The sequence below is a fragment of the Mesoplodon bidens genome (genome assembly GCF_964165515.1).
Source record: "Mesoplodon bidens genome assembly, chromosome: 6".
In the NCBI taxonomy this organism is placed as follows: Eukaryota; Metazoa; Chordata; class Mammalia; order Artiodactyla; family Ziphiidae; genus Mesoplodon; species Mesoplodon bidens.
In genome coordinates, this window is record NC_138162.1 from 88130418 (window position 1) to 88142598 (window position 12181).

The window sequence follows — 12181 nt, forward strand, 5'->3', positions numbered from 1 at the left end:
GGAGCGACTGACAGTCTCTGGGGTGCAGGTGGCTCTCTTGACAAAGTTTCAGACCCCTGCCCCCCGGGCCTCCAGCCCCACCCCGAAACTCCAAGGTTACGCCCCCGCGACCCCGGGTCAGAGCGTCTAGGGCAGCTTCCATGCAGAGTTGCTCGCGGGAGGCGGTCCCGCTTCGGGGTTAAACTGCAATCACAGTCCCCTCTGGGCTCCGAGAGGCGCCCCACCCCCACCCCGCGTCCCCGCCCCTCACCCGGGTCAGCGTCTCGCAGCTCAGTCTCCGGCTCTAAACAAGAACAGGGGCCCGAATCCGCGTTCACACGGAAAATTATGCCGGCTCCAGCGGCGCGTAAAATTCATGTGAACCGAACGAAGTGGGATCGGCGTGATCCTCCCTTTCTTGTCTCAACAGGGGTTTCGCAGCGTTACACAAGGCCGAGCTTGTCTCTTTAAGGAGACATTGGACCCTAATTAGTCCGCATTCCTGGCGCGGCCCGGAGCAAGGGGCCGAGGGTGCTTGGGTTGGAGGGGAGCGTCTGGGAGGACGAGACTCGGAAGGACATCTTCTGACTAGCCTCTAGTCTCACCGCCCCCCCCCCCCCTTTATTTTGCCGCCACCATCGCCACCAACACCCAGTTCTGAAGATGCAGCCAGGGCAGCAGCAAAAGCAGCAGCAGTCACCGCTGCTCCCATGCCCACGTTACTTTGATTGACAGCTGAACAAATGTTTCCCAGGTTCGAACGCTCGCGCTAAGGAACTTCAGCCAAGGCGAAGCTCCGCCTTGGGCGGGCCATCTCCGCCCCGCCTCCGCTAACCCCGTCCTGTTCCATTCATTGGTCCGAGCCACCGACGACGCCCGGCCCCCACGTGGGTTCCAGCCCGGCCGGCTCCTCCCCGCTAGCTCGCCATTTGTCAGCAATGAAATGATGGGCAGTAACACAGAACGGCGATTAATGTTCAGCCATCTCTGATTGGTTGTTGGAGACGCCTACTGCGCCGGGGTGGGCGGGACGCTTGACGATCGCCCCAGAGCGGTCGCGTGGCCGGCCGGTGATTGTAGTCAATCTGGCCGAATCCTTAGCCGCGGTCGCCGGGGGTGGACTACATCTCCCGGGATGCTCCGCGGTCCCTCCACGGACGGTTGTGAATATGTATCAGAATGTTAATGATTAGCCGCTGCTAAATTTGGTCAAAGAAGTCACCTACACAGAGCGTGTTGTTAGAGCTGTTCTGAGCGGGTGTTTGAGCTGTTGGCTGCTTTCTTTCCCCTCTCTCACACACTTGTATATTATTTTGAGGTGCTGTTCGCAGAGTTTGAAAAGAGAGAGACTTAAAAAAAAAAGCCGCAAGCGTTCCACTCTCTTTTATTTTTATAATCCCCTTCAATTTGGGGTTAAAAAAAAGACGAGAAAACAGGAAGGAAGAAAAATAAGGAAATGAGATGTGGTAAAAGAAGCTAAAAGGTGCCTTTTAAAAGATCGTTGCTGTGAGGTGAAAAAAAATCTCCAGAGAAACCAAAAAGCACCGCCGAGACCTCTTCCGAACCAAAGGAGTTTGTGTTTGCTTTTAGGAAAGAAGAGAGAGATCATTCATTTGGAGGAATAACAACCAATTAAAAGGCAAATAAAAAAAGTTTGGAGTGGGACGCCGAGCGAGCCAGCGAGCCAGCGAGCGAGCGGGTGGCGCTGCCGGCGGGCGCTGGGGCGCGGAGCTCTCACTCTCCCCGCCCGGGTGAGCGGCGCGGCCGCGGCGCCGGGCTCGGCGGGCACGCCTCGGCGGAGCGAACGTCGGAGCGTTGCCGCGGGAGACGCGCGCCGGACAATGCCCGCGGCGGGCCAGTGACGCCCGCGGGGAATGCGGAGCGGCCCGGCTTCCCGCACCCAACCGCCGCCGCCGCCGCGCGTTTCTGCCGCCCGCGTCACGCGAGACCCGGCGGGGGCCGGGACCGCCCGAGCCGCCCCTCGGACCCGGCCGGCCGCCTCCGCCACCGCCGCCTCCGCCTCCTCCTTCTCGGGGCCATTAAAGCCAATGAGCCGCGCGCCTCTGCCCAGCGCAGCCAACTAAATCGGTTTGGATGATTCGCGACCTGAGCAAGATGTACCCGCAGACCAGACACCCGGTGAGTGCGGGCGGCGGGGGCGCTGGCTCGCCCGGCGCCGGGGGATTCTCCGCGTCGCCTTCTGCGCGCCGAGTTGTGTCTTTGGCCGGAGGGGCGTGGAGGTCGGCCCGAACCCCGCGCCCCGCTCGGGGAGTCGCCCGCCACTCCTCCGTCTCCACTTCTCCCGGGCACTGGGGCACTTTCGGAGAGGGGGTGCGGAGAAGCAATTGAGTTGTGGCCATTTTCTTATTGTTGTCTTTGAAGCCCCTGGAAGCCGCGCGGAGCCGTTAGCCGTCCCCGCGCCGCGACTCCTGGAGGAGGGGTGGCGAGCGATGGAGGAGGCGCGACTCCGTGCCGGGGCGGGGAGGGCGCCCTCGGCGGCGGCGCGGCGGGTCCGGCGGCGGCTCCTGAGTGTGGGACGCCGGCCCCTCGCGCCGCGGGCCCCGGGGATCAGCGAGCCAGCCGGCCAACCGTGCCCCCTCCCCCGACCTGTCCGCGGCCCGACGCCATGGCGCGCGTCCCCCCGACGGGCCAGTTTCGATTCCGGGTGGGGAGAGACGGTGGGCGAGGCGCGCCGGCTCCTGGGCGCCCGCCGTTGACGTGGGAGGGGAGCGGGGTCTCGAACTTGCGGCGTCCGGGGCGGGCACGGGGACGCGGGGGCCCGGGGCTAGCCCTCAAGCGGCTTCCGCCGGGCTGTGCGGCCGGGGGAGGGGGCGGGAGGAGAGTTTTAATCGCTCTTTGCTTGCCTGCGCCATGACCCCCCCTCCTCCTCCCCCAGCGCCGCGTGGTTTTCTCTCCATCTCTCCGCCTCGCCTGTGCTGTGGGCTAATCAAATATTTTATTGTTGTTCTTTAGGCACCGCATCAGCCTGCTCAACCCTTTAAATTTACAATTTCCGAGTCCTGTGATCGGATTAAGGAAGAGTTTCAGTTTTTACAGGCTCAATACCACAGGTAAAGATATTGACTTTAGCTGATCCTCCTATTTGCTTAGCTCTTGTCTTCCCCCCACATACACACACAGCCCCCCTCCTTTTTTTTTTTTTTTTTTTGGCCACCACAAAGGTATTATCGTTTTTTCCTTGTGGGCAGAAAGGGCAAGTCAAGGCCTCTTTTCCTCGGGCAGGTGTAAAGAAATTAAGCGTTTCCTCCTTTTCCTGTAAATTAAAAAAAAAAAAAAAAAGGCCGAGCAATCGAAACTGGGGAGACTTGGAAAACGCTGAGGCCAAACTTTCGATATTGATTTATTGGGGCCAGGAGAATGGAAGGTTGGGAAGGTTCTGGGGCCTTTTGACTTCCTTGGTTCTTTATTAATTACAGCGGGCTTGATTCCTTGTTACTTCTTTCTGCCCTTCCGCTGAAATACCAAGAGCCCAGAGCCGTGGGAAGTCGCCAAGTAGGCGATTTCATTGCTTTTGTGCTGAAAAGATGTTTTCGTCTTAAGAGACAATCATTAGACCTTAGAGTGCCTTTGAAATATTTTTCTTTCGCTGGATTTTCAATGACGTGTAATTCTTACTTCATAAATGCTGGAACCAAAACAAGGCACTGAACCCCATTCACGCCTTGCCCCTGGTTGGTGGTATTCAACTTGTCTCTGTGTTTTGGAGGGAAAAAAATAAGACATCGTTCACAAGACATGCTTGATGTATATTTTTATTAATCTCTTCGTGGAACATTAAAGAAAAAAACTCCCTTGTGACAGTTTGGGGGACTTATTAGTGTCTGGAGATGTAGGCATTATTGATGTTTATTTCCTCGTTCTTAAGTGAATTTAGTGAATATTCATTTCTGGATGAGATTATGGAGTTAAATTGGCTAGAGGGTTTTTTCTTAAAACAAACAAAAACCCCACATTTGATCCTTGTTGAAAGGGCAAGCCCAGGCTGGTTCCACTCACCCTTTTCTCTCCTGCCTGTTTTTCAGTAATGAGGGTGGTATTTAAGATAGTTGATTTGGCATTTTGTAGGTGATGATTTAGAGGAGGGAGTGCGTATTTGAAAGATGTAAGTCAAGATCTGCGTTGTACTTAGATTTCCTTATTTCTTGAACAGCCTGAAGCTGGAATGTGAGAAACTTGCCAGTGAGAAGACAGAGATGCAGCGGCATTATGTGATGGTAAGAAAACTGTATCACAGATTCAAAGTGCCTATTAGTTTGGGCTACCAAAAGCAAGAATACGTTCAGATTGCTACAGGCTGCAGGATAGAGCACAGTCACAGTGCTAGTGCAGTTAAAGTTGTGGGAATGTGACCATTAGCAACCTGTAATTCCAGGATGTTATAACTTGCCTCTGACAACCAGCTTTGATTTGAATTTTCAAAAACTTTAGCTGCATGGGGTATAATTTTCTGTGCTTTGTTTTTACAGATAGAAAAAACAACAACCTGATTGACATTTTGTTTAGTCACAGGCAAAATGTTTTTGTGCTAGTAGTTTTCTTTGTTGTTTTATTGCTCTTGCTCCAAGCAGTTTTAACCAGATAATTTTTCAGTAAACTGTTAAAATTTGAATGTATTTTATTTCTTTTAAAGAATGATGGGTAAGAAAAGACACCAGACATCTTTTCAAATTTTCCCTCCCTCCTCCTCCTGCCACTCTGTATGTTCCTAGTGTGTGTATTTGTGTGTTTTCAATTTCTATAGTGTTACATTGGTTTGAGGAGTGTTGTAGTCTGCTGTATAACCGATTCGTTCTGCCAGAATTTCTGTAATGCTAGTTATACTACATGTTTAAACATTCAGATCTGCTTTTTCAGAAGTATTACCAAGTGTATTCTTATGTTTGTTCATAAAGGCTCCAGAGTAACTCATTCATTTCCTATCAAGCCTTTTTCCTTTGAATGTATGAACATGAACAGTATGCTAAAAATGAGAAACGGAACTCTGAAGTAGCATCACCTTTTTGAACAGTTCTTGTCGAAGCATCAGCATTTGTATGAGACACATTGTTTTTGTTACTTATTTGCCCGCTGTGCCTAGGAATTGGAGTCCATAGGGTACCAAATTTTCATCAGACCTTCGTGAGTCACCTGCTTGTGATGTATAAAGACCACTGGAGATGTTAAGAATGCTATGTTTGAACTTGATTTTCTTAGTTTTGTGAGTTACTGTCTTAGATTCTGTGTGTTAAAGTGGCTTCTAGTTTATTAGGCTAAAGATAGCGGTAGAGTGTTCTTCCTGATGTAGCAGCATTAATAGGGTGGATATTTTGGTTTAGGTGAGGCTTTTATGTTTGCCTGGGGACTTTTTGAACAAACTAGGGAGATTGTTTGATGAAAAGCATGAGATTAATTGCTTTTCCTTCTTTGACAGTATTATGAGATGTCCTATGGGTTGAATATAGAAATGCACAAGCAGGTAAGCTATCATTTCTTTATAAGCATTTTAAATGACAGTCAGTAATACTGTGCACTTTAGAAAGGAAATTGTATGTTTTTCAGTTTTATTCTGCACATTTTTTGTGGCCACCTGTATTTTACAAGACCATGTACTGGAGAGAACGCTATTTTTTCAGGTGTGGTTCCCCATCTTTTTTGCATATTATCCTCATTTTAATCATTTAAGAATGTGATATAAAGTGTCTGAATGCATATTAAACTTTGTACACTTTCAAAAGCAGGATGCTAAAGTTTTAAAATATGTTTTTTTCTTTTGAAAGAATTTACGTATTTTGGGCATTGCAAACTTGTCTTACGAAAGCTTTTTTGGAAAATATTAAGAAGTAAAATTGTAAATTGTGTGGAGCTTTCCTTGGATTGGTGTGAAAGAATGGATAGAGGGTGAGCTGGGAGGATCAAAATGAAATCTGTGGAGCTACAAAAGAAATTGATGTAAATTCCTTGTACTGGTCCCCTGAGGCTACTTACTTGGGTTTTACCAGGAACTGTAACTGTTCCTTCCAGAATTTGTACAGAGTACATGAGCCTGATAGGAGGATATGATAAGGTTCAACACTGGATCTTGGGTCTTGAAATCTAGCAGTTATTTCAGCCCAAAGGAAAAAAAAGAAAGAAAGAAAGAAAAAAGATAATGATTAGTCAGAAAGCGTTGAGAGGTATGACTGAACCAGACTTTTTTTTGCAGGAGACTGACTGAATAAAATGGTTTAAGTTTCCTAGAAAGAGAAATAGCATATATGTATAAATATTGTTTGGCAATAATAATCCCTCTAGGAGGCATTTATTTTTAGTCATCTAGTGAAAGTGCTTCAGATCTGTCTTATCAACCATTTCAGAATAGTTGTGTTTATGTGTTTACCTGCTGGGAGAAGATGAGGGAAAACTTAGTGCTTTTCATCTCTTATTTATACTCATGGTGGATGTCATTACCTTCTAAGTTTAAAAAATATGAAATGATCACATGTTATTAGGCTCTTACTACTTATGGATTCCTTTTTGGATATGGTTAATTATCACATACCCGAAACATACTCAGATCTTTAGAAGATGACAATTAGACAGGAAAAGCGATCAGACAGTATTTGAAAACAAAAAGTTGGAAAAACAAAAAAAAGGAGTCGTCACACTGAGGACTTTATTTTGGATACTTTTTTTTACTTCATGTGCTATTTGGTTATGTCAGTATTAACATTATAGTATCATTGGCCGCATGTTAAAATTCTTATTTTGGCATCCTTGCCATTTCTGTTTAGATAAGTAATGTAAATACCTCCTGCTTAAACAAAATCCATCAAGCTTATGGATGGGCTCCCCTTAGTTCTACCTTATAGGAATAAATTGCACGAGAGATATTGTTTGTTAATTATCCTCAATACATGTCATTTTAGGTCTGGATCTTGTACATGTCTTGTCTGTTTTTTTTTTGTTTTTTTTTTTGTCTTCATCCACCTTAGTGTCTTTTTAAAGATTGGACCAGATGATTAATGTCCCTTTATTCCTTTTCCTGCATCTTATTATTTACCATAACCACTTAGTTTCCAGATCTCTTTATACTGTTTGCAGTTCTCAGAGACACAGAGCTTGTATGTATTTCTTTTAGGGGGCAGGGGACGGTATGTGAGATCTCTTAATTTTACACATTTTATACTTCTGTAATTCTGTCATCTTCTTGTCCAGCTGGCCTCAAATGCCATCCGTTTGAAATTGAGAATGGAGTACATTTTCCCTTTTTTTCTCTTGCTTTTAAATTCAATCATATCAAGAATCCTGAGGGCAGTTTATCACATTATGAAATACAGACAGCCCTGCAAACCACCTACTTATTATATTTTCTTTCTTTCCCCCCTTAAGCACAGAGGCATATCTGTCTTTATTTGTTTTCCTAGGCAGACAGCCTTGGTTCCTCTTGGCCTCTCTTCCAGATGCACTTGCTGGATACCCTCATAATGGAAAGCAGCAATAATGCAGGGAAGTTGCCCTGCAGCATAATTGGGCCTAGTTCTCAAGATCAGGTTAGGCTTATTCACTTATTAGATTTGTGTCTCTGAAGGGTTCAAGAGTAGGAGTCCCCGGAGTCCTTGGAAGTACCCTAGTAATTGGTGGCCCTGATATTTGAAACCTTTGTGTATTTTTTGGTTAATGCTTCTGTTCTTGGCTGCTGCCTGCCACAGAGTATTTATTTTTAGAGAAATTTTTCATTGGAACAGAAAATGATGGCAGTGATGGAGTCATGACTCTGTGACTTAGCAAATTGATAAAAGGACAGAAGCACAGAGCAGTGACAAGCAGGCTGGGGGGGGTGGTCCAGTATTATGGTCCCTCCCCTTTCTGTATGATACTCGTTGTCAGTCACCCTGTGCTGGTTCTGTTAGAGGACTATAAAGTGAAACCTATGGGGAATTTGTCATTCTGAAATGAAAGCTAATGTAATTAGTACCAATTAAAGTACATTCAGTAAATTGGATTTAATCTTAATTAAGCCTGCATAATGTTGCCAATTTTTAACAATTATGTTTGAGAACATAATTAATTTAAATTTTGGTAACTGAGTAAATAGCATTAGTCTGGTAGAATTAGTTGATTTTTTTTTTTAAAGGGGAACTCAGTGACATGACATGGAATTAGAGCATAAAATATGAATATAATTTCTGGTAATCTTTAGTAGGATCGATAGAGCTGAGCAGATAAAGCTGGGAAAAAACCCAGAAAGGTTAAAGTGGAGTGTTCTAGACTATAAAGTGAATTAATGCTTTGCCACTGTCTTAAGTTCTAGCATGAAAGTGAAGATGATGGTTAGAAATGGCACGTGTTTCATTGTGATATCTTCATAATGGAATTTTTTTTAATGAAAGAACATTGGCCTTTATTCCTTAAGGATTTCCCTAAGTTGGGTTTTTTTGTTTTTTGTTTTGGATGGGACAGGTGGCCCGTGGTTTAGTTGTTACTTTTTTTTTTTTTCCCCTCTGCTGATTGTTCTTTATAAATACAGTGTGGCTTCTAAATGGGTCAGTGACCGTGGGCAGAACAGGGTGATGCATGCAGTTGATAACATTGCTAAGTGCTGCTTGTTCCCATCCTTCACTCGTAATGCTGTAATTAAAGAAGACTGCCCTGATTTAATTTGATTTAATCTGGCAGCGGCAGTTACCACTTTAAAAAGTGAATATTGGATGTAGATTAGGAACAATGGGTATGTAAATTCGACCTATAAGTGTATGTATACAATTATTATTTTTTTCAAATCAGAGCAAGAGAACTCCTGTTTCACTACAAGCCATGTAAATTTTATTATGAGACTTGGGCCACAACCATTTGAGTGCTGCTAAAATATTAATTGAATAGAAATGAAAGGGCCTTGCCAACTGACAGGATATCATAATCATAGCCTCTCTGGTCGATGGTAAATGATGATAAATGACATTAGGAACCTTTTAGCAAACTGTAATAACTACAAGGAGGGAAGCAGTATGGATTTGCATTATATCTGATACCCTCTAGTACCAAGTGGATTGCCAATACTGCTTGTTTAGCATTTTCTAAGGGCAATAGGATATTGATTTCTGACTTACAAGGAACAGCTCTATTTTCACCATTGAAAAGTATTGCAGGTTGTTAAGAAGAAATTGACTTGAAGAGGCCGACTGCTGCCCATCATGGAGCAAATAAAGCAAAACTGCCGAAGCATGGTGGAGCAGTGAGAGGGGCCCTCAGCAATTTGTTGCTATTAATTTACCATGCTCGACAGCAAATCAATCGGCATCTACTTCATCTGCTGGAGAAAATGCTGTCCAGGGCAGATAAAAGGCTCGGCATGGTACAAAGAATAGACTGGATTGGCCAAAAGGAGGCTCCAGTTAATGTGTAAATAAGTGAAATCAAGGCCACAGTTGCAGAGGAAGCTGTTGTTAATTAGGTTGGTGCTCTTTCGTGAACTATTTTAGAAAGCAGCCGAGGATTTGGAGAGTAAAAAGAGATTTATTGAGGTTGAAGTAATATACGACTGGCATGGCATTCCAGCCTTGAGTGTACTTGATTCTAGGGTGCAGTAAATTTATTTGGGGACAGTGCTTGCAGTGGAAGTCAATTTGTTTAGAGTTGTGTTTAGACCAGATTTCTCATAAGAAAACTTTTTTTTGGAGCGCTACTAATTTCTTACACATCTCTTGTCTTAGATTGTATATGCTTGGATATGGAGGAGGAGGTGTTTGAGAATATAGGCAAAAAGGTGACATGTATTCTTAGGCAGCGACTATTTTTTTCAGGAATGGATGTGATTGAACTCTTCTGTGATGATGAAAGTGAATTATCGAAGGTGGAAAGTTCTAGCTGAAAGTAACTAATAAACCAGTGAAAATTTTGCTGACAGAACTTTCTTTTGCTGTATAAAATCAGGGAATAATAATCTAGAGGGGCTGAACAGTGGTGGACACTGCTGGACTGGAAATTCTCAAAGAGAGATTACAAGTGAAATCTTGATGATTGTGCAAAAAACTCCAGATACAATTAGAGCATGGGGAGGGGGTTGTGTTTTTATTTGTTTTTCATTAAGGTTTAAAGCCACCCTTTCTAATTTAAGATTACTTATCCTTCAATAGTATTCTGTAATTAACCAAATGGAGGTTATTGGTGGTAAATTTTCCCCTGCCTCTCTGATTTGAACATTTTGGGATGAGGGCCAACTTAAGTCCTATTTTGTAAGTCTAGATATATGTAGATTTTAATTAATTTTTTTCCAAAACGGAGGTTCTAGCATTAGGACAGTTGACACCAAGGGGCAGTGGCTTGGGCGGGACCCATGGAGCTGTCATTTTACATGTCACCACAGGACCTTCAAGAGAAGCGGATCTGGAGGAGGAAGTTTAACCTGTCAGGGCATGCGCATAATTAGCATTTTCTGGATCACATGGGTTTCCCCTTTTTCTCTTCTTGCATGTTGGGTTCTTAATTTTCTTTCTGAGGTTTTATAGAATACCTGAAGATTTTTCACCTAAAGCAGTGTTTGTTGAGTGGAATTGGAATTTCCTTTCAGTGGATGTAAATGTTTATTACGTATCTGGATTGTGCTTACCACTGATCGGGGCCCATTGCCAAAATTCTTTAATTCTCACAAAGATCCTAAGAAAGGGATTATGTCCCATCAAAGGATGATTAAACAGAATCAGATCTGCGCAAGGTGATACAGTTATTAGGTAGTGGATTCAGGACTTCAGATGAATTTGCCTGGGAGGGTGTTTGCTGGGAGATGGGTCTGCCCTGGGATGGAGATTCAGGCCCCAGCTCATTTCTGGAGTGGAGAGCCGCTGGGAGGCTGGGCTAGTGCTTGGGTTTGTCCTTGAGCCACTGAGCTTCAGGCTTATACCCAGACCCCTGCAGCTCTGCCTAGAGTCAGGGCCAGAAGGCTTGGCCTAGGACTCTCCATCCATACTGCTTTCAGTGGGTAAGAGGGCGAGGGTCGCTTTCACTTGGAGTCTCCCACAAATGGGGCGAGGAGAGCTGCTTGTTTTTCAAGATGAATTTACTTCCTCCTTGGGTAACCTATTTCTCAGTTGTTTACAAACTTGCTTTTCCATTTAACTTTTATCTTTTCCTTGTGGCTTTTAAAACTGTGCCTGAAGACAACGGGCTGTTTGTTAATCACCGTCTTGTGGGTTTTTGAAGGGGGAAGCTGGGTGGGGAAAATGTGATGTTTTGTGGCCTCTTTGTAGTTCAGAAAGAGGTTCTTAGATGCAGGAAATTGCACACAACTCAAACTTTTAAATGAAGGCAAATGTTTTGCTTATACTGTTAAAAGACTTTCTTTGCAGCATTCAAACAAAGGGATATTTCCTTTCTCACTGCCCCTTAATCCCTACTGGATATTGCTTATTTTTGTTTAGCTTATTTTATTTGCTGGGCAAAATTCTTTGTATCCTGAATAATATCATTTTGAGCCGGGTTGGCCTAGTGGACTGAAGGATAAGATGCATCTTTTTAGGTGCAGTTCCAGCCTCGGTGAAGCCGAGATGGTGCAGGCACTGGCCCATTGTTCTCACATTCTTCGTTTTGTCTTTCCTGGAATTTTACTTCTTTTTTTTTTTTCTTTTTCTTTTTGTACTATAGAATAGATAAAGTCAGTTGGGAACTAAGTGTTTCAAATGTGTATTGAGAAGTAATTTGTGTTTGTTTTTAGTGAGAACATTTTTATTTGACATGATTGGATAGACTGGCTTAACACTCCAGGACAGTAATATATTTGATGGCTGCAGAGCCGGTGAAAGGGATGTGATTTTTAGAAGGTATTTTCCCTTGATCCCTCCCCACACCTCCTCTTAAAAAACTCTAGCTCTTTAGCTGCGGTGGCGGATCCAGTGGTCCTGTGGCTGAGTTACGATCAGTTTTGTGAGCTGGGCTGTGGGAGAAAAGCTGGAGGCAGCACGTGTAGGCGTGGGCAACTGAGTATTTATACTGATAATGATGGGTTGCGAGACTTAGGACTTGACTTGTTCAGAGGAAGTTCACTGCAAACAGAGCTCACCAAATTACTCACTGTAAAGGGGACGGGCCTGAGAAGTTTTAAGTCGGAAGCGAAAATTAGAGTTGTTTTGACTCTGCCTTAGCAACAGCTGTCAGTGGTAGCTGCTTTCTATCTGTAAAGAGGGATTTAGCTGGCATTCATCAACACAAATCTGTATGCACTCTCTGTTTT

General features: G+C 44.6%; 1 protein-coding gene across 7 annotated transcripts in view; it reads left to right on the forward strand.

The window, feature by feature from the left end:
• Positions 1-1174: 1174 nt before the first annotated feature.
• TLE4 (TLE family member 4, transcriptional corepressor) overlaps positions 1175-12181 on the forward strand; it is a 153284-nt gene continuing 142277 nt past the window's right edge. For 4 of the 7 annotated variants that reach the window (XM_081236472.1, XM_081236473.1, XM_081236476.1 and 1 more), the window contains exons 1-4: positions 1175-2118; positions 2953-3050; positions 4151-4214; positions 5411-5455. In XM_081236472.1, the coding sequence (XP_081092598.1) occupies positions 2074-2118; positions 2953-3050; positions 4151-4214; positions 5411-5455 (252 nt within the window). In that variant the 5' untranslated portion in view covers positions 1175-2073. Of the gene's footprint in view, positions 2119-2518; positions 2645-2952; positions 3051-4150; positions 4215-5410; positions 5456-12181 lie in introns of those variants that run through there. The other 3 variants (XM_081236474.1, XM_081236475.1, XM_081236478.1) reach the window with 1 other exon arrangement.